General features: G+C 39.5%; 1 protein-coding gene across 1 annotated transcript in view; it reads left to right on the top strand.

Moving 5' to 3' along the window:
• Positions 1-27,565, top strand: part of LOC134384790 (procollagen galactosyltransferase 2-like) — an 83,917-nt gene that overhangs the window by 35,553 nt on the left and 20,799 nt on the right. The window contains exons 4-7 of the mRNA XM_063106550.1: positions 13,334-13,444; positions 17,751-17,868; positions 20,263-20,397; positions 24,073-24,277. Coding sequence (XP_062962620.1) covers positions 13,334-13,444; positions 17,751-17,868; positions 20,263-20,397; positions 24,073-24,277 — 569 coding nt within the window. The remainder of the gene's footprint in view (positions 1-13,333; positions 13,445-17,750; positions 17,869-20,262; positions 20,398-24,072; positions 24,278-27,565) is intronic.

The following is a 27,565-nucleotide window of genomic DNA, read 5'->3' as shown; positions in this document are numbered from 1 at the left end:
TTACATAATCTATATGCTTAATTAGTTAAAAATAAAAGAAAAGATTGACTGATATTTTTCTTTTACTCATGAAAGTTGGACCTAAGTTTTGTAAACTTTTCTCATAGGGTTTTGTATTAGTGAGTTTTCTGTTGCTTATAACAGAATACCTGAAACTGTGTAATGTATAAAGAAACAAAGTTTATTTCTTACAGTTTTGGAGGCTGGGAAGTCCAAGATCCAGGGATACATCTGGTGACGGCCTTGTTCTTGGTGGAAACTCTCTACAAATTCTTGTGGTTATGCAGGCAATCTCATGGTAAGAATGACAAGAGCATTTCCACGTGCTCACTTGCTTTCCTTATAACATCGTCAGTCTATTCCCTGATAACCCATTAAACCATCAGTCCGTTAACCCATGAATGGATTAGTCCATTCATAATGAGAGTCCTCGTGATCCAATCACTTCTCAAAGGTCTACCCTTTCAAATACCATAGTTGGATTTCCCACTCTCTTAATGTTATTACAATGGGGATGGTACTCCAGTGATTTGGGTGGGATGTTCCAATCACAGCTGGTCTATATGGCCAACTGGAGAGGTGCGGGCTGGAGACAGCAATTTGGGTATCATGAATAAGTATATAGTCATTAAAGCCATGGAGATAGGTCACACTCCCTAGAGCATAAGATAAAGGAAAGGGTGTAGGACAAACCTTTGAGGAATGGTAATGTTTAATAGCTAAGTAGAGGATAATGAGCCTGAAAAGCAGAGAAGGAGCATACTGAGAGGTAGGAGGAAAACCTGGAGGATATTATATCCAGGAAGGTATGTGGCACCTTGCTGGAAACTTTAAATTGTTTTTGTTTTAGGGGAGTCCAACTCTTGGTAAAGCACTTGCCATTTAGTAATGAACTCTCATTAACTGAGTGATCCTGAAATTGTTCTTGACACTAGATAAATCATTCTCAGCCAGAGGTACCTAAAACACTGGTAGCATGGAGACTTTCATGTTAATAAGACTGCATTTTCATCAAAATTATTTTACCCCAATCCATACATCTCCCTGAAAGTGTGACCTACCCTCCCCTAATAACTGCATGATCTATCTATGACTTTCTGGCATTCTAGTAGTAATTTGAATAGTTGATGTCAGTGAAACCTGGCAACAAGCATTTTACAAATAAAACTGAATTATTATTGCAGCTTTCCTGGTGATTAAATCATTTCCTGGTTTTGTGTTTAATATTCGTGACAGTAAATTGCCAATGAATTTTTATTTTAGTGCTCTAGTCTCAGTAACAAATTTATTTGTAAGAGTACTATTTTATTTGGTTCATTCATTCACTCATTCATCCATCAAACATAAATCTAGTGCCTACTATATGCCAGATACATGAGGCATAGTTCTCAAGTTTTAGTGTACATCAAAACCACCTGGCAAACTTGTTAAAAATACATATGCCCCAATCCCACCCCTTACATTCAATAGGTCCAGGCTAGATTCTAGGAATCTATATTTTTAACAAGCTGTTCATGTAACTTTGATGCACAACAAAGTTTTAGAACTATTGGTCAATGTAAAAACATTTAGTGAAAACAAAACTTAATGTAATAAAGTGAAAAAGATGTCCTAAGCTTATATAAATAGAGTGTATATTAAATTTTATTATATTTGTGTCTTACTATAGCAGTTGACTGTAAACTCAGCGATATTACTGCAATTTTTGACTGTAATGAAATTTTTGTTAGGGTTACTATCAATACAATTTACTTCCATTAATATTGTTGAAAAGTGATCATAAAGTTAAGAGAATGATATAAACATACAAGTATATATCTATGTATATAACAGACTTCAGTAGAAATGAGGAAGGCATCTGGTGGTTCCTACTTAAAACACTGGGGAGCTATTCTATGTCATTACAGTACTGTTCCTTTCATGAATGAAGCATTCTTTTACTTTTTTTTCTTTTTTCTTTCTTTGTCTATTAGGCTCTTTTGCAGCCTGTTGATAAAACAAGTTCAAACAGCATTGGAGAAGTATCCGTAGTAGTTTTCCTAAAACCCCAGCAATGATGCAAAATGCAAAACTCCAACTCTTGCACTGAGGGAAATAAGCTTTCTTTTAAAAAGTAATTAGTATTTTCTTCTTAGAAGGAGGCACTCATTCACCATGCCATTCACAAGGAAACTTAGGCTATGAGAGACAAAGCAATCCCACTCCCATTGTAGGGAAGCTGTGATATCCTTTGATTACAAGACTTAACAGGAAGAGATGTAGATTAGAAGCAACTAGTTATCAAGTTCGATTCAAAGATCGAGTGAAAACAGCACAGGAAATTTGAAAAAAGTTTTGGAATTTCTTCAAAATGTTTCTTCAAAATGTCTCTTGGTCTGTTGAACTGGCACTTCAAGAAGTGTGTGAAAGAGTGCCAGCTGATCAACAAAATTCCTGTTTTTCTTCTCTGTCCTGGGCAAACAGAGAAACTACATTTCCCTCCTTTGCATTATATGTGATCATGTGACTAGGTACCAGCCAGCAGAATGTGAGTGGAAGTGATGTGTGCCACTTCTAGACTTGACCTAAACAATCTTCCCATGGGGCTCTCAATGAACCTTCTCCATCTGCTACTGGGTGGTGAAATCCAGGCAACTTTGGAAGCCACACATTGAAAATGGCAGGGCGTCTGTCAACATGGGTCCTTGAATTACTGTATGGAGCAGAGACAGCCTATGCCCTCTCTTCCCCATCCCAGGGCCAATGGACTTTGCTTGACAGAGAAATAAACTTTTACTCAATTAAGCCTCTGAAATGTTGAGGTTTGTTTGTATCAGCAGTTAGTCTACTTTAACTTGTTCAAGATGTAAGGATATAGGCAGGTCTGTACCAAGAGACTATGTACTGGCCTGTTATTTCTGGGGCCAGAGCCCTGAAAGTAATTCCATAATTGTCCCGCAGATGTTGCCTTTACCACGTCCCCCACTGAGAAAATTGTCTAGAAAAGACTCCTCTAACTCCAGGGGGCAGGCTGTCAGGAGCAGTTTAGTCTCCAAGAACAACTAAAAAACCAACATTTCTCTTAGCCTTTGGGTCATAGTCCTAGCTCTGCATACAGCATAAAATAAACCTTAAAAACTCTAACTCCAAAATTTGGAGAGAACAAAATGGGATGGAAACCAGGGGCACCATCTCAAAGGAGCATGCCATGTGGCAGAGAAAGAGCCAGACACAGGGCCACCTTCTAGGCCCCTCACTGCACTTGCCACAGACTAGCAGGCAAGCTCTGTCATTACAGTTAAAGAGAAAACCTCCCAGTCTTTTAAGTGGTTTACTGTATGGAAGTCAGACAGCAAATTTCTCAATGTTCAAAGTCCTTTGCTCTTACTAGTTGTGACAAGATAGGGTTTCCTTCCCATTTAAGATGGTGATCAAGCCCCCAGAATATGTCCCCCTTGCATGGAAGCCAGCCTCTTATACTCCAGCTTTCCACTGGGTATTTATGGTATTGCCTATTCCAAATACAATCTCAGTGTACAGAGAAACTATTTAAGGATTTGCAACTTGACTTTATTTTTAATTTCAACTTTGTTTTTATCCAAAATATTCCTCCCTACCTTAAAATACTATAGTCATATTTTAGGTATCTTTCTCTCCTCCTAGTCCATTAAATAAAACAGCTACCATCCATGCAAGTTATTTTCTACCAGGTACTGTGCCTGGCCTTTACATACGTTACCTTATTTAATCTTCACATGCAGTAAGTACTGTTATTATCCCTATTCCGCAGATGAAAAACTGAGGCACCAGTAGGTTAAATAACTTGGCCAAGTTCATATAGCTAGCAAGGGGAAAAACAAAGGTTCAAACCTCAGCACTCCGACCCCCCAAACCTCCACCCTTTACCATTGCACTATACTGCCTCCTCTTCCATTCTGTAGATTTTTGCTCATATAAAAGACATCTCGGCAGAGTAATCTTTCAAAATGTTCAATGGAATCCAGCTCATCGGATCTCCATATTTGCACCTTTTTTTTTCCTTCCAGCCTTTGTGGGATTTGGGAACCTCTCAGCTTCGTGCTGGCGTTCACCCCCAGAGGTACCTCCCTTCTGTAAATCTTAGCAGTTCTCTAGCACAGTGAGATCCTGGGGCTGTTGCCACAATCTTTTGAAAAAAAGAAGCTAGAATAGGAGCTTCTCGGCTCTAGTACGTTCTTAAGGCTTGGGAGAAGAGTTGTTCTGTGGGGCCAATCTGTCACTGTGTCTATATTTAGCACCATCTGCCAGGAATATTTCAAACTGCCTATTTTAGTACATGCCTCTTTGTGCAAATGTGACTGCTCTACCACTAGTGCGTGGGAAACCAAGGGCATTAAGTGGATTTTCTGGCTTTTATGTTAAGTGTTGCAAATTGGCCCTTCACTCAACCTTCAAGTGAGATATGGGAGAGGATGGAGGCAGGGTTTTCCCAGGGTTTTAGTCCCAGGGGCCCACATTTGTAGCAGCTCAAAAGCAATCCAAGAGTGGCAGCTGTCGAGGAGGCGGAGGTGGTTCTTACGGGGGTGAGGGGGAAAGGAATATAAAAGCCCAAGGCTCTTGGACAGCATCCCTGAAGCAAAGTGGTGGCCTTGCCAATTTCAAAGTTCCCCCACTACAGCTCCAAAATCACTGCACAGATTCCTGCAGTCTTCTAACCATCCCCTGGTGTGGTCTTCTTGACCCATCTTGGTGAAACATGAGAGCTCCCACTTACTGGGGGCCTCCCTTGTGCCAGTTTTCAGTGCTTGCTTTTGCATACATGTGTTCATTCCTTCCATACAGTAAGTATCCCCATGAGGGAGGTTCTATCATTAGTTCCACTTCACAAATGAGGAAATTGAGTCTTACAGAGGGTAAGGGACTTGCCCAAGGTCACACTGCTTGGAAGTGGCAGAGTCAGGCGCACCAAAAGCCAGATCTCATGATCTTAACCATTGCTTTTGCACTGACCAATTCTGTAATGCCCTGCCTATCCAGTCTTCTTGTTTTCTTCTTTCCACCCCCCAGCTGTAGGTTGCATTTTTTTGCATATATTTCCATCTCGAGCTAATTTTCCAGATTCGATGTTTAACTGCATTTCAGGAGCTCTGAGCATAGGTTTGCCATATAGCCCCCATCACAACTATGTTGACTCCCTTATTAAAGCCCTGTCAGATTGGTCCTGGCAATAGCCCAGTGAGGTGGTGGGGCTCCTGGGTTTGCTCCCACCCTTGAGTAAGAACTGGTCGGTGAGAGCAGTTGAGCAGCCTTGTGAGCGGTTGCTACAGCTACAGAGTTGAGTGTGCCTAGAAGAATACGGAATCTGGCTTTATAGATGGCAAGGACTCCCTGGAAAAGGAATTGCTCCCAGGAACCAGCATGGGGCTGGGCGGAGAAGACTGACAATGGAATAAAGCTCATTAACCCAGCTGTCCTGGGGACTTATTAACCAAAGAGTAGCTGAATCCAGGCAAATACTGAATGGTGATCATTGGAAAATCTCAATATATTTACATACATTTTTATAAGTGCAATTCCTGAGGATGACCAATTTTCATTAAATCAACCTAGGATAAAAGTTAGAAGAAATAGTTACATGCTTGCTATGGTTGGAGAGGTTTGGACAGAGTCCTTGGGCTGTCCAGGGGCTGAAGAATGTGAGAGGCACACAGTAGAGACTAGAAATCAGATCTTTTATGGCCAACTCCATATCCCATCTGTTTTGATTATTATTTCTATATAACAAGCCACCCTTAAGCTTGGTGGTTTAAAACAAGAGCAATCATTTATTATTATCTCCCAAGGATTAGAGGGGCCAACTGGTCTCAGCCGGGCAGTTCTCACTGGGGTGTCTCCTGCAGTGGCCGTCATGCAATGGATGGGGTTGGAGTCATCTCAAAGGTTTCCTCACATATATGAAGTTGGTGCTGGCTGTCATCTGGGACCTCAGCCTGACTATCTGTCAGGACACCTCCATATGGCTTGGTCTTCCCCACAACATGAGGCTGTGTTCCCAGAGGGAGAGACCCAAGAGAGTGAGGCAAATGCTATATAGCCACAGCTTAGTCCCACTGTAATCACAGGTCAGCACAGATGCAAGAGGAGATACACTTCTCAAAGGCAGGGCTATCAACATCAATTTGTAAGAAGGGCATGTGATATGGGACATATACTGTGGTGACCATCTGAAAAATACAATCTGCCACACTAGTTACCTTGGACTAGAGGAGAAACTTAGATTTGGAGGACACTGGGTGGTAGGGCACCAGTGTTTGTGTGCCAGAGGGGTGGCAAGGTAGTGGAGAACAAAGTCTCCAAGCAATTCCTTCAAATAGTCAACAAATGTTTATTGGGCACTTATCATGTGCCAGAAACTGGGGCTACAGCAGTGAACAAGAGACAAAGTCCGAGCCTTCGTGTAGGTTATAGTCCGGTGGGGAGATTATGCCCAACTGCTCAAATAAATACAGAAGCTCCACGAGGAAACAGAAAAGTTGGGTAATTAGACTGACAGGATAAAGTGCTTAGGGAAGACCTCTCTGAAGTAGGGACATTTGAGCAGAGACCTGAATGAAGGGGGTGGGGGGAAGCACGCAGACATCCAGAGGAGGGGCACTCCAGGCTGAAGGAAGAGCAGATGCCCAGTCCCTGCAGAGGGAGAAGCTTGGCACATTCAAGGAATAACAAGATGCCCGGTGCAGCTAGACGGTGGGACTGAGTTGGAGAAGGGCAGGAAATGAGGTAGGAGAAGTTGCTAGTAGTTAATGCGAGTTCCTTTTTCTCCGCAACCTCGCCAGCATTTATCATTTAGAGTCTTTTGGATTTTAGCCATCCTAACTGGGGTGAGATGGTATCTCAGTGTGGTTTTGATTTGCATTTCCCGGATGCTGAGTGAAGTTGAGCATTTTTTCATATGTCTGTTGGCCATTTGTATATCTTCTTTAGAGAAATGCCTACTTAGCTCTTTTGCCCATTTTTTAATTGGGTTGCTTGTTTTCTTCTTGTAAAGTTGTTTGAGTTCCTTATATATTCTGGATATTAATCCTTTGTCAGATGTATATTTCGCAAATATTTTCTCCCACTCTGTTGGTTGTCTTTTAACTCTGTTAATTGTTTCTTTTGCTGTGCAGAAGCTTTTTAGTTTGATATAATCCCATTTGTTTATTTTTCCTTTTGTTGCCTGTGCTTTTGGGGTCGTATTCATGAAGTCTGTGTGCAGTCCTATTTCCTGAAGTGTTTCTCCTATGTTTTCTTTAAGAAGTTTTATTGTTTCAGGGTGTATATTTAAATCCTTAATCCATTTTGAGTTGATTTTAGTATATGGTGTGAGGTATGGATCTAGTTTCATTCTCCTGCATATGGATATCCAGTTATCCCAGCACCATTTGCTGAAGAGGTAGTCCCTTCCCCGGTGAATAGGCTTGGTGCCTTTGTCAAAGATCAGATGGCAGTAAGTGTGTGGGTTGATTTCTGGATTCTCTATTCTATTCCATTGGTCAGTGTGTCTGTTTTTATGCCAGTACCATACTGTTTTGGTTATTATAGCTTTGTAGTATAGCTTAAAGTCAGGTAGTGTTATGCCTCCAGCTTTATTTTTTTTGCTCAGCATTGCTTTGGCTATGTGTGGTCTTTTGTTATTCCGTATAAATGTCTGGATAGTTCTTTCCATTTCTGAGAAAAATGTCATTGGGATTTTGATGGGGATTGCATTAAATTTGTATATCACTTTGGGTAGTATGGACATTTTCACTATGTTGATTCTTCCAATCCAAGAGCATGGGATATCTTTCCATCTTCTTGTATCCTCTCTAATTTCTCTCAGCAGTGGTTTGTAGTTCTCATTATAGAGATTTTTCACATCCTTGGTTAACTCAAACAAAAACTGCAGGAGTTCACTGCCACACGAACACCCTTACAAGAAATTCTCAAGGGAGTACTGGGTTTGGTTCCTGAAAAATAACTACCACTGCCATAAAAACCCATGAAAAATCTCAACCCACTAGTATAATAAAAATGGCATTCATGAAGAGAAAACAAACAAACAAAAAGCCTATCTACAACCTAAGGAACCGACAAACACAGAAAACAAACAGTAAATCAGAAAGCAAGGAACCAAAGACACTTAAGACAACCAAACAACAATCAATAAAATGCTAGGAATAAATCAACACTTTTCAATAACAACTCTTAATGTAAAATGCTTTAATTCCCCAGTCAAAAGACACAGACTGGCTGACTGGATTAAAAAGGAGGACCCAAGTATATGGTGCCTTCAAGAGACCCACCTCACCCATAAAGACTCACATAGACTAAGAGTTGAAAGGATGGAAAAAGATTTACCATGCAAACAGAAAAGAAAAATGAGCTGGAGTAGCTATTCTTATATCTGACAAAGTAGACTTTAAACCAAAAACCATAAAAAGAGACAATGAGGGACACTACATAATGATAAAAGGACTGATCCATCAAGAAGACATAACAATCATAAATATGTATGCACCCAATGGTGGAGCAGCCAGATTTATAAAACAAACTATTAGACCTAAAGAAGGAAATAGACACTAATACTATGATAGCAGGGGACCTGAACACCCCACTGTTAATATTAGACAGATCATCTAGGCAAAGAATCAGTAGAGAAACACGAGATCTAAACAATACTCTAGACCAATTGGAATCGGCAGATATCTACAGAACATTCCATCCAACAACCTCAGAATATTCATTCTTCTCATCAGCACATGGATCATTCTCCAGGATAGATCACATATTAGGTCTCCAATCAAGTCTCAAAAAATTCAAAAAAAATTGGAATTATCCCATGTATTTTCTCAGACCATAATGGATTAAAACTAGAAATCAATAACAAATGAAATTTTGGAAACTATACAAACACATGGAAATTAAACAGCATTCTACTTAATGACATATGGGTCCAAGAAGAAATCAAGCAGGAAATCAAAAAATTTATTGAAACTAATGAAAATAATATTACCATGAGCTTTTTGAAGACCCCTCGTACACACAATATAGTTTACGAAGTTTTACAATATAACTACTAACAAAAAAATCCACAGAATGAAATTTAAGATTTTTTTGGAGTTATTTTTGTCCTTAAAAAGTATCCCACTGAGTATGTACAAGTATAATCAGTGTCCTACGTTCAAAAGTTACTTGGGTTCATTCTTTTTTTTCCACGGGGTTATGTTATCAATTTCAATTGTAATAAGTTTCATTTGTTTCTGTTTGTATTTGACATTAGAATTTTTTCCCTATAATTTTTTGCTTAATTTTAGTTTTTGCACATGTAAAATAATAGTATGTTTTTCAAAAGTCAAAACTATATAAATGAGATACTCAGAATAGTCTCACCCTCTTCCCTGTATCTTCCATCCCATTCTCACATGCTTACTGTTGGTTACCAATTTCATTAGTTTCTTGTTTAACCTTTCTGTATTTTTTTTTGGAAAATGTAGTCCCCCCCCTTTTTTTTAAAGGTAGCATCGGATATATTTCTTGCAACTCATTTATTCACTTATCCTGGAAATCACTCCATATTAGCTCACAGAGATTGTTCTTATTGTTTTTTACAGCTGTGTAGCCCAATCAGTGACGTTTATTTAACTGGTCTTTCATGGATGAGCATTTAGGTTGTTTCCAATATTTTGCTATTACAATTAATACCACACTGAATAACGCCGTGCATTTTTAAAAAGTTACGTGGAGACTGACATTCAGGGTAAATTTCTGGAAGTGGAATTTTGGGTCAAAAGAAAAATGCAAATGTCATTATGTTAGGTTTATGTCAGTTTACCTTTCGTAGGATTATTCCATTTGGCACTCCACCAGCAATGTATGACAGTGCCCATTTTCAGGAATCCTTTCCAAGAGAGGGTACAGTCTAGCTTTAGAATTTTTGTCAATCTGATAGGTAAGAAACGGTACCTCAATGTAGTTTTAATTTGCTTCTCTTTTATCACAGCTGAATTTGAGCATCTTTTGATATGAGCTATTTTTATCTTTTTCTTGTAAATTGTTTGCTCTTGTCTTTTGCTCACTTTTCTATCAAATTTTTAGCTATTTTTCTCTTTTTCTAAGAATACTTTACTAATTAGGGAAATTAGCCTTGCATAGTCTGCAAATATTTTCTCTCAGTTTGTTTTGTGCCTTTGTTTACAGTGTTTTTTTCTGCCTTACAAACTGATAGTTAAATTTTTAAGTAGTCATATTTATGAATCTTTTCTTTTTTGCATCTGGATTTTGAATCATAGTTAGAAATCCTTTTAACTACCCAGATTATAAAGAAATTTAGTCCTGTTTTCTGTAACTGCTTGTATGTTTTTATTTTAGTTTTTCATGTAGACTTCTTATCTTCTTGGAATTATTGCTGTGTGTGGTGTGAGGTATGCATCCAATTTTATCTTTTTTCCAACTAGCTATCCAGTTGTCTCAACATCTTTTCTGAAAGTCTCTTCACCCCAATGAGTTGAGGTGCCACCTTTATCATATACTAATTTCTGTACTTTCTATTCTGTTCCACTGGTCTCCCATCTATCCCTGTGTCATTACCCCGTAGTTTTAATTGTAGTGGCTTTATAGTATGTTTTAATATCTGTTTTAGTTTTATTCTGTGTGGTTTTGAAAAATCAGGAATAGGTGTTGATTTTTTTTAAAGTCCTTTTACAAATTTGCAGAGATAATCATATGATTTTTCTTCAGGTCTGTTAATAAGTGAGTTATGTTTATGAATTACCTTTATATTGAACAATCTTAGGTTATGCTATAATATTTTCTTGATAGGATGTTGGATTCCATTTGCAAATACTTTAAAGTTTTTGCAGCATATTCATTAAAAGATATTGGTCTGTAGTTGTGTGTGTGTATGCTTGTGTGCATTACTCTTTAAGTTTAAATATGAATATTATGTTTTCATTATTAAAATAACTTAGAACTTTCACTTTCTTTCTACACTCTAGAGAACAAGCTATGTAACTTTGGAAATATCGAGTGCAAGAGTTGGTAGAATTCCTCTGTGAAACCATCTGGGCCTAGTGTTTTTTTTATTTCTTCCGTGAACATTATTCATTTAAGTTTTATATCTCTACTGGAGTCAATTTTGCTAATGTGCAAAATTGCTAATGTGCAGAAAAACATCCACAGTTTTTCTAGGAAATCTTCCCTTTTATCCACTTTTCAAATATATGAGGATACTTCAAAAAGTTCATGGAAATACTCATATTTTCTTTCAATTCTATTTTTTCATGAACTTTTTTGAAGTACCCTCATATTTTTCATTGAGCAGTTGCTTAAGTTTAAAAAAATTTTTCTTTCAAATCAACCATATTCCTCCCCACTTGTCATTTCTCATTTCTTATGTTTGTGTTGTCTTGAGTAGGTGTCTTAACTAGTGCTTGTCTTTTGTTGGTTTTTCTCAAAGAAGTAGCATTTCAGATTGTTTATAGTTCACTCTTTTTCTGTTTTATACCTCATCACTTTCTGCCTTTATCTGTACTATGAATTTCCTGCTTTGCTACTCTTTTTCTAGCTTTTTGAGTAGGAATTTAACTCATTTATTTTTATCAATTTGAACATTGAAACTATAATGTTTTTTCTGATCACTGCTTTAATTATATTCCAAAATTCTGATAGGCAGTGTTTTTACTATTAATTTTTAGAAGTTCTAAAATTGGTTTGTATTTCTAAGAGAATTTTTTTTTCTTTTTTTTTTCTTTTTTTTTCGTGACCAGTGAGTGCACCGGCCATTCCCATATAGGATCCGAACCCGCAGCGGGAGCGTCGCCGCGCTCCCAGCGCCGCACTCTCCCGAGTGTGCCACGGGCTCGGCCCTCTAAGAGAATTTTTAATGGAATTTTTTGTTTTTTATTATTAATTCTAGTTTAGCACTGTGATCAGAAAATGTTGTTTATATTATTTCAATTTTATGGAGGATTTCTTTGTGATGTAGTTGTTGGTCAATGTTAGTAAATGTTCCCCATAAACGTAAGAAGAACTTATAGTCTCTATTATTGTGTTGTACAGATATTCTGTGTATTTACTTTTTTCCTCACTCATGCTATCTTCAACTGGAAGTTGCACGTTATCATTTCTTATGATGTTTCTGTTTTTCTTTGAAGTTTCTATACTTTCTACTGTATCAGGGATCAGCAAACTACAGCCTGAAGACCAGCTGCCTGTTTCTGTAAATAAAGTTTTATTGAAACACAGCAATGCTCATCCATTTACATATTGTTTATGGCTGCTTTATTACTACAATGGCAGCATTAAGTAGTTGCCACAGAGAGTGTATGGCCTCAAGCTTAAAATATTTACTATCTACCTCTTAAAGAACAAGTTTGCCAACCCCTGTACTATATGAAGGTGCATAGATATTTATACCTACTCTATCTTTGATGTGAATTGCATCTTTTAGTACTATAAAGTCTCCTTCTTTGTAATTTTTAATATTTTGGGGCCTGAATTCTACCTTATTTGATGTCAGCATTATAACCCCTGTTTTCTTTCCTTTTTTTTTTTTTTTTTTTTAACTTCATTGGTTTATCTCTTCAGTTTTAGGTGTTCTGGATAACTTTGATTTGCACATGTATCTCATATACAGCATGGAGTTGGGTTTTGCTTTGTGATAAAATTTGAAAATATTTTAATAAGTGAGTTAAGCCCTGTTAGAAGTGGAATCATTTTTTAAGCTTTCAGTGTAGAATAGAAACAAGTTTTACATACGATATTTGAAGGCTTCTGAAGATAATGTATTTTGTATAAACCCAAAATAGGTAGGTGAAGATACCTTAGATTTCAAGTTTTATATTGGGAATTATTATTGTGGTTTCACCCTCTTATATATATGATTAAATCAGCACTGACTAGATATTTTGTTGTGACCTAAAAATTGACTTGAAACGAACATGAAACTGAATTGCTGCTTAAATTGAAGGTAAATGTTAGCAGAATTTACATCTTAGATAACTAAAAAGTAAAACAAATGGGAAAATTTTCAAAAAGACTCATTAACTGACTCTAGGTTAATTCATTTCTTGCTTATACTGTTTTTGTGTTTTCATATGTTTATTAATACAATCGTTATGAATTCTACAATTGGCTAAACCCTGTTTATGCAACTCATGATATAAAGATGATTTTAAGCAGCATCTCTCACTTCAGAAATTCATTGTCTAGTTTGGACCGTGAAGACATTATTGCCATGCATACAATTTTTTGCCAGAACTGATCATTCTCCTTTCAGTTAGAATGGGGTCCTTTGGATTTCCCCCCCTTTCTTTGGATGACATAACTAAAGTATACTGCGTTTTCTCTCATGCAGGGCAGCCACTGATCACAATGTGGATAATATGACTGAAATACTCAGGGAGTGGTTAAAAAATGTACAGAGACTCTATCACTATGTGGAGTGGAGGCCTATGGATGAACCAGAGTGAGTAACAAGAGTGAATTTTGTAAACTCCTTATTTACCCTTCCTTCTTAACCACTTCTGCAGCCCTTCAGGCTTGCAGTCTTGCAGACACGTGATGTTTCATTGTCTTTCATCTCTGTACTTAAGTGCGTTACCAACACCTGCCACGTTTTCCTTTCACAGATCTTCATAGTTCCTTCCTCCCTGGCTGCCAGCCAAGTTCAGTTTTTTGTTAGTTCATAAATAAATTACCACAGCAGTATATATGTAAATGTTATTATTTATTCTTATTTTGAGTATAAACCTTTTATACTTGAGGGATCATAGTGAAAAGTTTGCAAACCTTGCTTCTTTTATTTATCATGTCTTGGTCATTATTATATAAAAATAGTTAAGGAGCTTTGTTTTTTTAACTGGAAAGTATACATTGTATGGCTATATCATAATTATTTAATCAGTCCTCTACTGATGGATATGTAGGTTATTTCCAATTGTAACCATAGCAACTTCTTTCTTTAAAATAATTTTTTTATTGAATCAAAATTGATTATACATATTTTTGGGGTTCAACATTGAGATATGTTGATCAAATAAATATTACTAGCATATATATTGTTACACATCGTAGTTATTCCTTATGCCCCTTGTCCAAAATCTCCCCCTCCCCCTCTCACTCCCCCCTCCCCCCTCTAATTACCCTAGATTTCTTCTCTCCTTCTGAAAGAGTAGTGGTTACTGTGTTGATCTGTTGCCTAGATGATCTGTCCAATGCTGAGAGGTGTGATCAGGTCCCCCAATATTATCACAGAGCAGATGCTGCTTCTGTCACTCTGGAATGGGCTTTGTGGAAAGAGACATCCTCTTCTTTTCTTTATCTCCACTGGTGACTCTCCTTGTGTCAATGCACTCCAGTGGCTGGCGGACCATCTGCATGGTGGGTGTGGCATCTAGCTGCTTTCATGGCAGCCATGGTTATTGTGGTGGCTGTGGTGGGCCACCCACATGGAGGTGATGTTTTTTTCATGCTCCTTGGTGCTGGCAGTGTGCCTGGTTGTGGGGAGTGTCTGGTCCCTGGCTCCACACCCCAGGTCCCCAGGTGGGTCCCCAGGCACTGGCGTGGTGTGTCTGTTTGTGGGAGGAGAGCCTGGTCCCTGGCTCCAGTCCCCAGGTGGGCCCCAAGGTGCTGATGTGGTGTGCTTGGTTGTGGGAGTGGGGGGGTCCAGCCCTCTTCTCCATGCCTTAGGTCGCTGGGCGGGCCCTGTGGTGCTGGTGCAGTGTGCCTGGTAGTGGGTGGGGGGTCCAGTCCCCTTCTCCATGCCTCAGGTCCCTGGGCAGGCCCTGAGGCACTGGCAAGGTGTGCCTGGTTTGGGGCAGGGGTTCCGGTCCCCAGCTGCATGCCTTGGGCCCCTGGGCAGGCCCCAAGGTGCTGGTGTTGTGAGTGGCTGTGGGCAGGGGTTCTGTCCTTGGCTCCATGCCTCATGTTCCCTGGTGGGCCTCAAAGCACTAATGGTGTGCCTGGGCTGTAACTAATTTTTAAGTCCTTTGCTTACTTCTAAAATGGGGAAACTTCCTGTGGGAACCAGTACTTGAGCTGTGCGGTTGAGTTAAATTGTTGCTTTGCTGCTGTTTCCCTAGGGAAGGCTTTTTGTGCAGCTCAGGGTTTTATGGGTGACCTTACAGGTACTTCAGGCTCTCCAGAGACTTGGTGCACCTGGGATGTATAGAAACTCTGATCTGGGCCCGAGTTTTCTCATCAAACTGCACCCCATGCAATTCTGCATTCCCGACCAGTCTCCTCTGAGTGGTCCTGTGCTGATTAGGGGGCGGATTGGCTGTCCTTGCTGTGTCCCAGTGTTCTTCCAGTGGGCCCGTCTTCCCTGCTGCCCACACTCCAAACTCTTTGCATGGGATGGGCCCTGTGCTGGTCCCTTGTGTTGACTCACCAGCCTCTGAATGGCTCCCCTTTTTTAGCTGTTCTGACTCTTCACTCAGAGAGGGGTCCACAGGAACCCTATTAGTGATCTTGCTGTCCTGGGGGCCACCAAGGCCCTCTTCTCCCCTTCCACCTCCAAGTAACTCCATCTGAAGGACACAGCTGCAGCTTCTGCTGCCTCTTGCTCCATGCACTCAGCAGCTCCAGCATTAAAACAGCTGCGGCCCAAACTCTCGGAGCAGCTTTTTCTTTCTCTCTTCATGGTTTCTCCCACCTTCATGAACTCCATAGGTCTCTCCTCCTCTTCCCCTGAGCTGCAGTGGCACTAGTTTGGCTGATGTTACCTTTATTTCATTGTAAATTTGTTGATTTGTTGGACAGAGTGATTCTGGGGACCATCTATTCCACCATCTTGACCAGAAACTCAACCATAGCAACTTCTTAGTTGGCTCTATTTCCAAGTCATCCTACATACCATACTGTGAAATCAGTGTACCTAAAATACAAATGAAATAGTTTCATTCCTCTATTAAAAGGACTCCAATGGCTCTCCAGTACCTACAGACCAAAGTTCAAATACCTGACACTTTTATTTAAAAGATTCCATTAACTGAGCATCCATATTTTCTGCTTCTTCCCAAAAGAAAATCTGCTTCATCCAGAATGTCCTTATATTTTCAACCCTCGAACTGTTGCCCATGCAGTTCCTGGAAGGCCCTTTTCTTCTTTGTAACCAGCTCTTTTCCCAAATCATACCCACTACAGAAAGCTATTCCTCTTCGTTCCAGGTATAAAGGTCTACCTTCCTCTCAACAATTGTAGCGCTTATTTTCTACATCATTCTTTTTGATACAACAATATGCTTAAGTAACATTATTAGTCAACTGTGCAATTTATGCATATTTCTAAATAAATGGCAGGTTCTCTGGTAGGGGCTAGAGTATACAAACACTTTATATTTCCCCCCAGTGCTGTATTATTGGCAGGCACTAAATTAATACTTGTTGGATGAACAAATGAGTGAATAAGAACAAGTATAAATGTAATGTATTTAACGCTTACTATTGTAAATGTTTCCAAGACTCCTATAACTCCACATTAAGAAATTACAGAACTACCATGAATGAGTTGCCAGAATTTCTGCCCAAGATAAGTAATTTATTGAAAGCCAAATTTGTATTATAATAATCATAAATGACATCCCAGAACGCATTTCTATTCCTCTAGTCTCTCTCTCTTAATGTAACCATGCAAGCATGTGGTCTTTATACAAGAAAAATTTAACAATGAAGTTTGAACACTGTAAAAGATTTTAAACACCCCTTGGGAGTTCCTTATAATGGAATTCAGCCCAATTTAAATGGCACAGAAAGATTTCATGCCTTGCATCCTGGTAACATTCTCTGTACCCAGGTTTTGACTAAATATATTATATGCCAAGGTCGGTGTGAAAAATAATGAGGAAGGCCTTTCTCTCTTTTTTGGCAGTATATTCAACAGAAATTCCACTGATTTTTGTTGAAGCAATAATTGGAGAAGGCATTCCAGAGAATTCCTGTACTGTACATAGTTTTATCAACCTTATTTGTATAGTTAAAGTCTCATTGTTTTTGTGATTTTTCATTCACTAAAATAAGTACATTGCCAATGCAGTTACGAGAACTTCAAGGGGTGGCCAGTTTGGGGCTACTGTGAGAGCACCAGTGAGTGACCATACCAGCTGGGAGCTTTCAGAAGGGTTCTAGAGGATGGACCGACCCACTTGCCTTTGTGGGCATGCAGGGGTCCGGGCCTGGCTGTGTTGTGGATGTTGCTATAGATACCAGTGACGTTATGTATCTGCCCCATGGCCTCGCTTTAACTGAGATAGGTCAATGGGTTAAGCTGTATGGAATTACTTACTGAGATTCTACCGAGTAAATCAAATCTTTGTTCTTCCTGGGAGAGTTGTATTTTTACATATGACCTTTCCAAATTTATCTGATGGCGGGATGTATAAAAAAGTGTCTAGGGACATGAGCTTTCAGGGTAAACTTCCTGAATTCAAATCTTGACTGTATAACACAGGGTGAAAGGCTTAACTGCTCCACACCAATATCCTCATCTGTAAAAGGGGGAGAACAGTTGTACTTACCTCATAGGGATCTTGTTAGAACCCATTAAAATATTTCCTGTAAAGATTCTTATGTATATAGTGAGCAGCAAGTTACCTAATCTCTCACTGCTCCAGATTCCTTATCTGCAATATGGGATGTTGATAACCATAATAGTATCTACTTCCTTGGGTTGACCGAGGATTAAATGAGTTAGTACACAGAGACATCTAGGACAGAGCCTGGTACTTGTAGGCACTCAATAATTAAAAGCTATTATTATTGTTATTATTCTTTTAGGTCTTATCCTGATGAAATTGGACCAAAGCATTGGCCAAGCTCCCGGTTTGCCCATGTGATGAAATTACGACAGGCAGCCCTTCGAACTGCGAGGGAAAGATGGTCAGACTACATCCTGGTAAAAGCAAATGTTTCATTTCTTGACAGCTGTTATCTAGAATGTGTCCAAATCCATTGTCCAAAAACCAGGGCCATGGGAACAATCAAAACAACCTTGTACTTAGGCACAACCTCCTCCAGTTTTTAATACAGACTAAAAGGGAAATTTTAGTAATTTGATGTGAGGATGCCTGGATTTCATCACAGACCTGCTTCTGACATGCATTTCTAGAGAGTGAGCCAAGATGATCCTGAATTATTTGGTCTCTGTCATATCACAGGCATAAGAAACTCTGAAACTTTTTTGTTGGTAAAGCAATATAAATTGTCTTAATCACTTTTTGGAAGAATTTTGGGGATACGAGAAATAATTATATAAAAAGAGATTCAGTTGAACAGCTCTGAACCTCCCTTCCCTTTTGCTCCCGAGTGATTTAAGGAGTGACATCTCTTGCTTGGCCTCCTGGTTGCTCCCAATTATGCTGGGTCTCATGGGGAATTTCTCCCATAAAGAGGTTCCATCACTTCCCTTAGAACTTCCAGAGTGGTCCAGTAAATGCTGGACTTGATGATTAGGAATCGATGTTATATTTTGTTCTTGTCCTAGATGAAGCAGTCACAGTTGGAAAGGCAGACAGCTTCCTAACAAGGAGCTCTGCAGTCTTCTTTTCCCTTTTGAAAATTGACAGACTTTCTTCTCCATAAGTTCATGGGAACTAAGTTCTTCATCTGTGGCCCCCCAAATTTTTTTGGCAAATGTTTTCCAGTATGAAATTAGAAATAACACCAATAAAACATAGCTAATATTGTTTCACTACATTTCTGGACATCTGCTCCCTGTCGATAGACTCTGGTTCATAAAGGAATACATTTAACCTGTGTCTGCCCCAGCCCCTCAAGCACAGCAAAAATCAGCTCAATAATTTATCACACACTTTCTTTTTTTTTTTTTTTTTGACTTATGTACAAGGCTGTATATTTTTGGAAATACATTTTTATGTGTTAAAATTTTGTCTTTGAAGCTGCTGCTTCCTTCTCAGGGGAAACAAGAAAAAAAACGATCCAACAGTACTCACTGAGTCATATACTACAGACAATAAAGTGCAAGAGATAATTGGGGAGACATAGAATAACATAACTACTATGTCGTAACATATACTGCTGAATAGCTGGCATTTATGGCTACTGACATAGTCCAAATTTAATTTATTTCCTAGAGGAATCAAGATGAAAAGATTGATTACCCTGATGCTCTCAAAAATTTATTTTGGGAATTCAAATGGTTTGAGAAATTCTTTTCATGCTATGGCTAATGATGTTGTTATAAACATAACTTCAACCAATGCTTTTCCTCAAAGTAGTTCCATTTATTCTTAGATACAGGAGATGGACTCATTTACCAAGGCTGCCTTCCATTTTCCATGTTATCTTGCTGCAAAATGTATCAGACACACTTTCAACACAAATAATTTCATAGGAGTTTTCAAATTGTACTGACAGTGTTTAACATTGCATAGCTGTTTCAACGTCATTGAAGTGTACTAATGCTGGACCACAAAATTTTGGGGTTCATAAGAATGAATGCTTCTGATAATTTATTTATTTTCATTGTAGTAAAACATAACTAAAATCTATCATTTCAGCCATTTTTAAGTCTACAGTTCACTGTGCTTTTTTTGTTCTTTTCTTTTTTTATTATTCATACATGTGGGGTACAACATTGATTTTCAATAATTGTGTTCAACGTGTGGTGGTTAGATCAGTATAGTTAGCTTATTCATCATTACAATACACAATCATTCTTTGTGTCTGTTGACCAATTCCCCATTCTTTTATATGCTAGAATTTGTTGTTGCACTGTCTCTACAAATAAATCATTATTAATGTGGACTTCTGCTAAAATGGGAAATAGCTTCACTGGTTACCGTGGGTTGATTTAATGCACTTTAAATTAAAATTCTACTTGTAACATTAAAATAGCATTGATGGACCTGTTTGGGGACATTCTGGCACTACTGTATAAAACCTAAATAGGTCTGCCCATCTGTACCTAGAGTGGGCACTCAATAAGTATTTTTGAATGAATCTTTAAGGACTTGAGAGCCATTAACATCCTGTACTTAAACTACAGCCAAGGCATAGGTTGGGCCCTGGCTGAGTTTGTGTCCAGTCCGGCAATACCAATCCATTGCTTGGTGCCTTGTGCAAAGTTGAACATGTGGAAATTAGACTAGATATATTTTGACTGAATTAAAACTATCCAGCTGAATTGGGTTTCAATAAAGAAGATAGAGATAGCTGGTTCCATATCTCATGAGCAAGCTTCTGCAAATCCTTCAGAAGTGTTGGGTTTTTCTTGAACCCATTACTGAAAAGTACGTTTTCACCTGATATTATCTTTTTCCTTTCCTAGTTCATAGATGTCGACAATTTCCTGACTAATCCACAGACCCTCATTCTAATGATTGCAGAAAACAAAACCATTGTGGCCCCCATGCTGGAGTCTCGGGGATTGTATTCTAATTTCTGGTGCGGAATCACACCTCAGGCAAGTCTTTTGGCTAATGAATTAAGGCTATGCGTTTTTAAAAGGTAACACTGTGTAGATCGTGGCCCCATTCATCTTTTTCTCATTTACTCCCTTGAAACATGCATGTCGTTGTGTTACTAGAGCAAACATTTTCAGAAAAGGCCATAAATCCAGGTTCAATGCCACAACCCAATGGGTTCTTCTGTATTAATTATGAAGAATATATTCTAAAGAGCTTAGCCTTAGAGCTTCAAATTAATCAATGTTTTGTATTCTCCCCCAATCCCCGATTCAGGGAATTAAAAAGAAATTACATGAGTTTTCTTTACCATTAGAAAATTAACGTAAGAACACTATAGAAAAACTTAGAAATGGAAAAAAGGAAAAAAAAAAAAAAGGAAAAAAATTATCCCCAGCACTATAACAGCACTACAGGTAGAAGCTTGCATGTTTTTAATAATTACATTATCATCAAGTGGCTATACTGCAGTTTACTCAGCCTTTCTTTTAGTTTGAACAATGTTTGAGTGGCTTGCAATTTTTTACTATTATAATGACCATTATGATTAATATAACCTTTTCTGTATTTAAGATTATTTCCTTAGGGTAGTTTCTTAGAAGTGGAATGACTGAGTCAAAGAGTATAAATGTTTTGATGATTCTTTGATATGTTGCCAAATTTATTTGTAAAGAGTTATAATAATTAAAACTATCATGGATGCTTATAGTTACAAAATTCAAGTTAAAAACAAATTTTGAATTTTCCTCATTTCTCTATTGCATAATAAAATCTTCAAAATCTAGAGGCCTGTTGCAGTGAATGCTTATGGCTGGTTATATTTTTATTTTTTAATGAATTAGAGAGGTAAATTAAACCAATCAACATAAGATGCATTCATGTAGGATAAAGATGGGTTAAGAGAAAAATGATATATTAAGTGATATATTTGTTCTCATGGCCAGAGGGCTCAATTTTGAGTCTCTCTTTTATATTTGGTTTGGTTTTGGTTGAGGAATGAGGCCGGTGGTATTCTGATAAATGTTTTATAACTGGCTCTCTCTGGGGGCTGATTCACAGCATTTACCAATTGTTATCGTGTAAATTCTCCCACCACGCAAACAACTTACATGTTGTTTAAGCTAAGGGAAAGGTTATGTAAAATGCAGTATAACTACTTGATGATATAGTTATTAAAAATATGAAAAGCTGTTATCTGAGATGTTGTTATAGTAGGGATTAAACATGATTTTTGTTTTTACAGATTTTAAGCTACCAATATTTCAACTGGTTTGCAGAATTCCTGTAAATTTAATAATCAGCAGTTCCAGTAAACACTGGATGAAGCAGTCCTCTTTTGTTATCACTTTGAGGGAGGCAATAGGTTCATATTTATAAAGGCCATTCAGTTCCTTGGGAGAAAACGTTATATGAGGTTAGTTTAAATTCATTTACTCTCAGTGAATAGTCTGTAGTGTTCCACGAGGCAGAATCACTCAAGGGTTTCTTTTAATGAATTATGCTTTGACTCCAGTAACGAGGATGGGTTATCCTAGTGACTGACCATAGTCTCCAAGTTTCTGTTATCTCCTTACTTGCTTTAATCATTAAAAGCAAATAGGAGAAATGTGCTCACTTGTTTTGCACAATAAAACTAAATTCTGAGCAACTTAGGGGCAATTCTAATATTCCTCCCTCTTTTTTTTTTTTTTTTGGCTTTCCCCCATTCTAGTCAGGTTTCAACTAGGGCAGGAACAGAAATGGCCAATAACTTCATAAGCTCAAGGCAGGCCCTGTTTTCCAGAACCCATAAACACCTCCAAAACAAAATGACCTTGATGTTGTCTGACCAATGAACAGGAATTATTAGCAATGAGATTTAACTTATGTGGAAAAAGAGACCCATTCATTGCCTCTGTCTCTCTGCAGGAGGCATATTAATTCTCTTTCTCTCTCTCTCTCTCTTTCTCTGTTTCCTTCTCTCCCACTCCCACCTCCAGGATATTCAATGATCCATCATCATCATGAATTTTCCAAGCTTCTCATTCTGAGAATATTGTTCTTAAGTAGACTAGAACTTTACATTTGACATGAGTCCTTAGGCAGTCCTTTAAAGAACCAGTGTTCCTTTTCTCCCCTGGGTGAATGCTCATGAGCTGAAGTGTTAGGAGAATCCACAGAGGATGTTAAACAATCCTTAAGTTAAGAGCTAATCAAAAATTATAGTAAAAATAATACTTCATATAATGAATTACAGTTTCCAAAGTATCTTCACACACCTTACCACACGTACTTCATTCTACAGCTCTATGAGACAGACTTAGCAACTGTTATCCCATTTTTCAGGAGAAGAAACTCGTGCTCAAAGAGGTTAAGCATGGGCTAAGATCAAACAGCTAACAGATGGTTGAGATGACAATAAGACTCACATCTTCTGATCATGTACCTTATCACGTGGTCTGTGTTAGGGTTAGCTCATCTAGAACACTCCTTAAACACTGAAGAACATGTCAGAGAAGTAGACAAGGAGCCTGTCATCACCTAGAAAATTTTTGGAAATCCTTTCAAAGCTTTCACATACTTTCACAAGCTGTAGTTTATTTATTGAGATACATCTTTGTCTCTTCTGGAACAGATTTTAGCGTTGGACATGGTCAAGTTATAGTAGGTGCCCCTGGGGTGTAAGTTCCTCCACTAGACTCTATACTTGATGAGGGCTAAGTCTGGGGCTGTCTTATTTGCTGATCAGCTTGAATTATATGAGGGTGCTTCTAAAAGTTCATGAAAAAATAGAAGTAAAAGACAATACGAATCTTTCCATGAACTTTTTGAAGACCCCTTATGGTAGGTACTCATAAGATGTTTGTTGAGTGAACAGTTTAGTTTGGAGAGAAAATGAGCTAGATAATGCCAAAGTTGTTCAAACTCAGTGTATTTAAAACTACAAAGTAAGGGAATTTGTTGTCCTGTGTGCTCGTGCAGAAGGAAGTTTCAAAAGACAAATCCCTCCAAAATGTGGAGCGGTCACATCTCCACCAGAATATTGAATAAGTAACTGCATCGAAAGAAGGCACTTATTTGTATGTCTAAGTGATGCATGTTTAATTAAAAATATTATCCATCATGTAATTTTAATACTAGCTAATATTCGTTGATGCCTTCTTGATGCTGGCACTATGCTAAGCACTTTGCAGGTTTTGCCTCACTTAATTTTTGCAGAAAACCCCGTGGAGTAGACAGTGCCATCATCCCTGGTTTAGAGATGAGGAAAAAGCACTGCAAGGTTGGCCACTGTCCCCCAGACAATGAGCAGCTGAGCTGGGATCCAAACGCAGGCAGTCTAACACTAGAACCTGGGTTCTTCACTGCTCTGCCCCACCACCTCTTAACACTCAGACTCCACATTCAATCATAAGTCAACATAAAATACACTATTATGGAATTACTAAATCAAGATATATGCTGAAATCCAAATTATTTCTGATATCAAGATCCCCTTAGTATTGTTTTATACGTAGATAGTATTTCTTGAGCTGATTCAGAAATTCTTAGGCCAAGATAGGAGGAGTGAAGGTGACTTTGTCCGGGAGCTTCTGTTTAACTGGTGATGACTTAAACGGAATCAGCCTAGCAGATGACTGGGAAAGAGGAAGGCTTCAGATCAGAGCACAGCCCACCTATTTGCTCTTTTACAGGGCTTCTATAAACGGACCCCAGACTACGTTCAGATTAGAGAGTGGAAGCGGACGGGCTGCTTCCCTGTGCCCATGGTCCACTCCACCTTCCTAAGCGACCTCAGGAAGGAGGCCTCTGACAAGCTGACCTTCCACCCCCCACACCAGGACTACACCTGGACCTTTGATGACATCATCGTCTTTGCCTTCTCTAGCAGGCAAGCAGGTACCATTTGTGTTTGGGTGTACTGCCACCATGGAAACACTGCAAATGACCAGCTCCTTTGTTTTGTGCCTTTTATTAAGAAACACTCCTATTTCAGGAAACAAGCAAACAAACAAAAAAAACACTTTCTTTCCAGGTAGTGTCAGAGGCAGTTAATTGTCTGCAGTAGCCATGCCAGCATCCTCTATGTGGCTGTTCCTGTGAGCACCAGTCACCCAGAGCCAGGACTGCCCTCACCTAGAAATCCACTTTCTTTTAGGGCAGAGTTGGAAGGAGGATGATGTTGGGAGTCTGGGAAGGTGATTGGTTCCCTATGGTGCTACTGCATTGCTGTTATTATAGTAGTCCCTTTATTAAGTAGGGAACTGTGACAGAGGCCCAGAACAACACTCACAAAGCCCCCAGACTTTAAAAATGGAAGCTTATTTCTTCTCACAGAAGCCTGAGCTGCTATGCTGGCTCTGTTTCACAGCGTTTTCAGAGTCCCAGGCTTCTTCTAGGTTGCTTCTCCGTTCTCTCTGAGGCGGTGCCCTTAATTGTAGGACCCAGGACATCTCACCACCCTGGACGCATTCCAGCCACCAGGGCAGAAAAAGAAAGGGGGGACGCTCTTCATCCTTTCAAGGGTACAATCCAGAAGTTGAGCACAGCACGTCCATGCACATCCTGTCCGCCAGGACTTACTCAGGGACAACACCCAGCTCTAAGGGAGGCTCAGAATGTCGTTTTTATTCCCTGCAGTCACGAGCCCAATTCCCTCACTCTACAAGGAGGAGAGACCAGATATGGGAAGGTGACCAACAGTCTCTACCTCAGTCCCCTTGAAAGGAGAGGCAAAGCCAGACTGAAGTCTTTTGTGAACCACTAAGAAAGTATTTCCTGTGGGTTTGCAGGCTTTCTGAAAAAGACAAGTCAAAAGGAAGGAAAGTAATTTCTCTCCTTTCACCCTACGCCTGCTGTCAGGGAGGACGTAATTCACAAAAGCAGTTCAATAGGAAGATGCACAGCATTACCAAAGCAAACGTTTAGTAGGGTAGTGCAGACTTTCCTGACAGAAGTCGTTCCCATTATCAGTGCACTAGATATGTGCCACTTGATCACTTGCAAAAATGGGTCTAGAAACCGAGAAGATGGTGAATAAGCTCACTGTGGCCATAAATCAGGGTGAAAGAGATCGTGCGGACACCCAGGCAGCTGGGTGACCTGCTGGCAGATGAGAATGTTAGTACAAATTCAAGCTACAACTCACACATCAGGCCATCCTAAAGCCATAGGCGTCCCACCCGTCAGTTGTAGATTTGGTAGGAATGAGAATATTTGGTAGACATGCATGAAGCTTATTTTTCCCCCGGGCTGCAAGAGCAGTCAGACCCTTCTGCCACGTGTAGGCATTTTTAGGCTTTGTGTCAGGGCAAAAGCAATCCTCAGGTGGACTGGAAGTTTTCACAGAGGTTCTTGTGTCAATGTCAATGGAAGCAGCCTCTCTCAGCTTGGTGTGTGATTTGCTCTGACTCCTCCAGGACGGAAAGCAGAGTCAGGGCCTTCTCATCCCTTCCAGTTGTGCCAGTCCCTTTGCTTCAGAGCTTGGAGTAAGATGTTCCAAGAAAGTGAGGTACTAACAATTACAATGATGGTCATTGCCTAACATAGTCCTTTCTTATAGCCATTGTCCAAGGCATTATTGTGACCCTGTGTACTAAATTATTATGCTATGTTTTTTAAAACCAATACCTGGATTTGGGGCTGGAAGACTGACACAGGGTGGGTAGGGATTTTTCAGCTCTGCCCTTCACTTGGTCTGTTCACTAGGACTTTATGTTTTATCGGTCAGACTTCCCAAGGGCCTTTCTGGAACATTGAAAGCAGGTACAGAGGCCCAACGCTGTTTGGTGATTCATTTGAGGAGAGGAGAGGTAGAAAAGGAAGGAGAGAGGATCCATCCACAATTCTTCACTTTTGTGCCTAGTATTGTGTTAGACTGTGTGTTGGTTGGGGAGTGAAGATCTTTACACGTGAAAACATAGCTAACAGTTAGGAAGCCGTGAAAGCTGAGGGCCAGATCAGTGGCACAGACGGTGAACGGGGTGGGAGTCAAGGCAGGAAAGAATCACTGTCATCTGGGGGAAATGAAACATATTTCCTGACAGTTGTGTGGTTCGAAGGTCATATTTTATTTATATTGAAGTATTTTGGGGAGAAACATGAATGAATGTGGGGGTCATATGCAGCCTATGGAGAGCCCTAGGCTCTTCCTTTCTTAGGCCCAGAGCAAAGCTCTTCCTCTCTCCCTTGAAAGAGTCCTGATGGAAGATGATTCGTATTATTTTGTTCTCACTCTTCTGACACTCCCTAGCTGCGCATCATCCATTGGAGCATCATTTTTTAAAGGTCCATAAGGAAATAAAGGGTTTCCATGTCCCAGGAAGGACCATCTAACCACAATCCTTGGTCCTAAATCTTCTACCGCAGACTCCAGCCCTTGCTACATGTGGGGGATGGTTGAGGGGCAATTCAAGAGTGCTGGTGAGCTGGGCTTGGCTGCCCATCAGCCCAAGAAGAGAACACGTGGGCATGGGCCAGTCTCTGTGTCTGGAATGGGGCCAGGGTCAAGAGTTCACCTCCCATGTGGCCAGTGATCTGGGCTCTGTGTCATGGCTACAGGAACCATCCCCGGCCCCAGCCAGTCGTCTTCCACATGTCTTCTGTGAGTCAAAAGAGGCAGGGTTGTGGGTGACGGGTAGGCAGACCTGCCTCATGGACACCACTGGCAGTGATCAAAAGTGCCTGCCATGAGCAGGGATGGCAGTCCCTCTTGACTAATTGTCCCAAGACAGCTTCCAAATTCTGGGTGGCATTGCCAATTAGGGACAAAGATTTGGCACTAATGACTTACTGCATGATCTCGGACAAATCGCAACCTCCTCTGAGTCTGATTTTTTGTCACCAAGGATAGAGATAATCATATCAATCTGCAGTGTTAAGGCACTATGTGAGTACCAGCAAATGTCTTTGTAAGAAAAGCAAAGTCCTTCAAAGTGTGGTGTAATTCGCCTTTCTTTTTTGAAGGGAAAATTGTTTTCCCCAGAAGAAGCTTTTACCGAGAGTACCAGATTCCTTCATAAATTTTATTTAGTTATCAACATATTTCGTTTTTAATTTTATTAATTTTTATCCAATTATTCATGCATATAGTTAAAAGAGGGCAAATCGTTACCCAAGGTTTATTTAAAAATGAGTTCTCTGCACATTACCCCCGCACCATTTCTCTCTTCCAGAAGACAACCGATT

This window comes from Cynocephalus volans, chromosome 8, assembly GCF_027409185.1.
Source record: "Cynocephalus volans isolate mCynVol1 chromosome 8, mCynVol1.pri, whole genome shotgun sequence".
In the NCBI taxonomy this organism is placed as follows: domain Eukaryota; kingdom Metazoa; phylum Chordata; class Mammalia; order Dermoptera; family Cynocephalidae; genus Cynocephalus; species Cynocephalus volans.
Note: the sequence above shows the minus strand (reverse complement) of the source record. Positions and strands in the feature narration are given on the sequence as shown.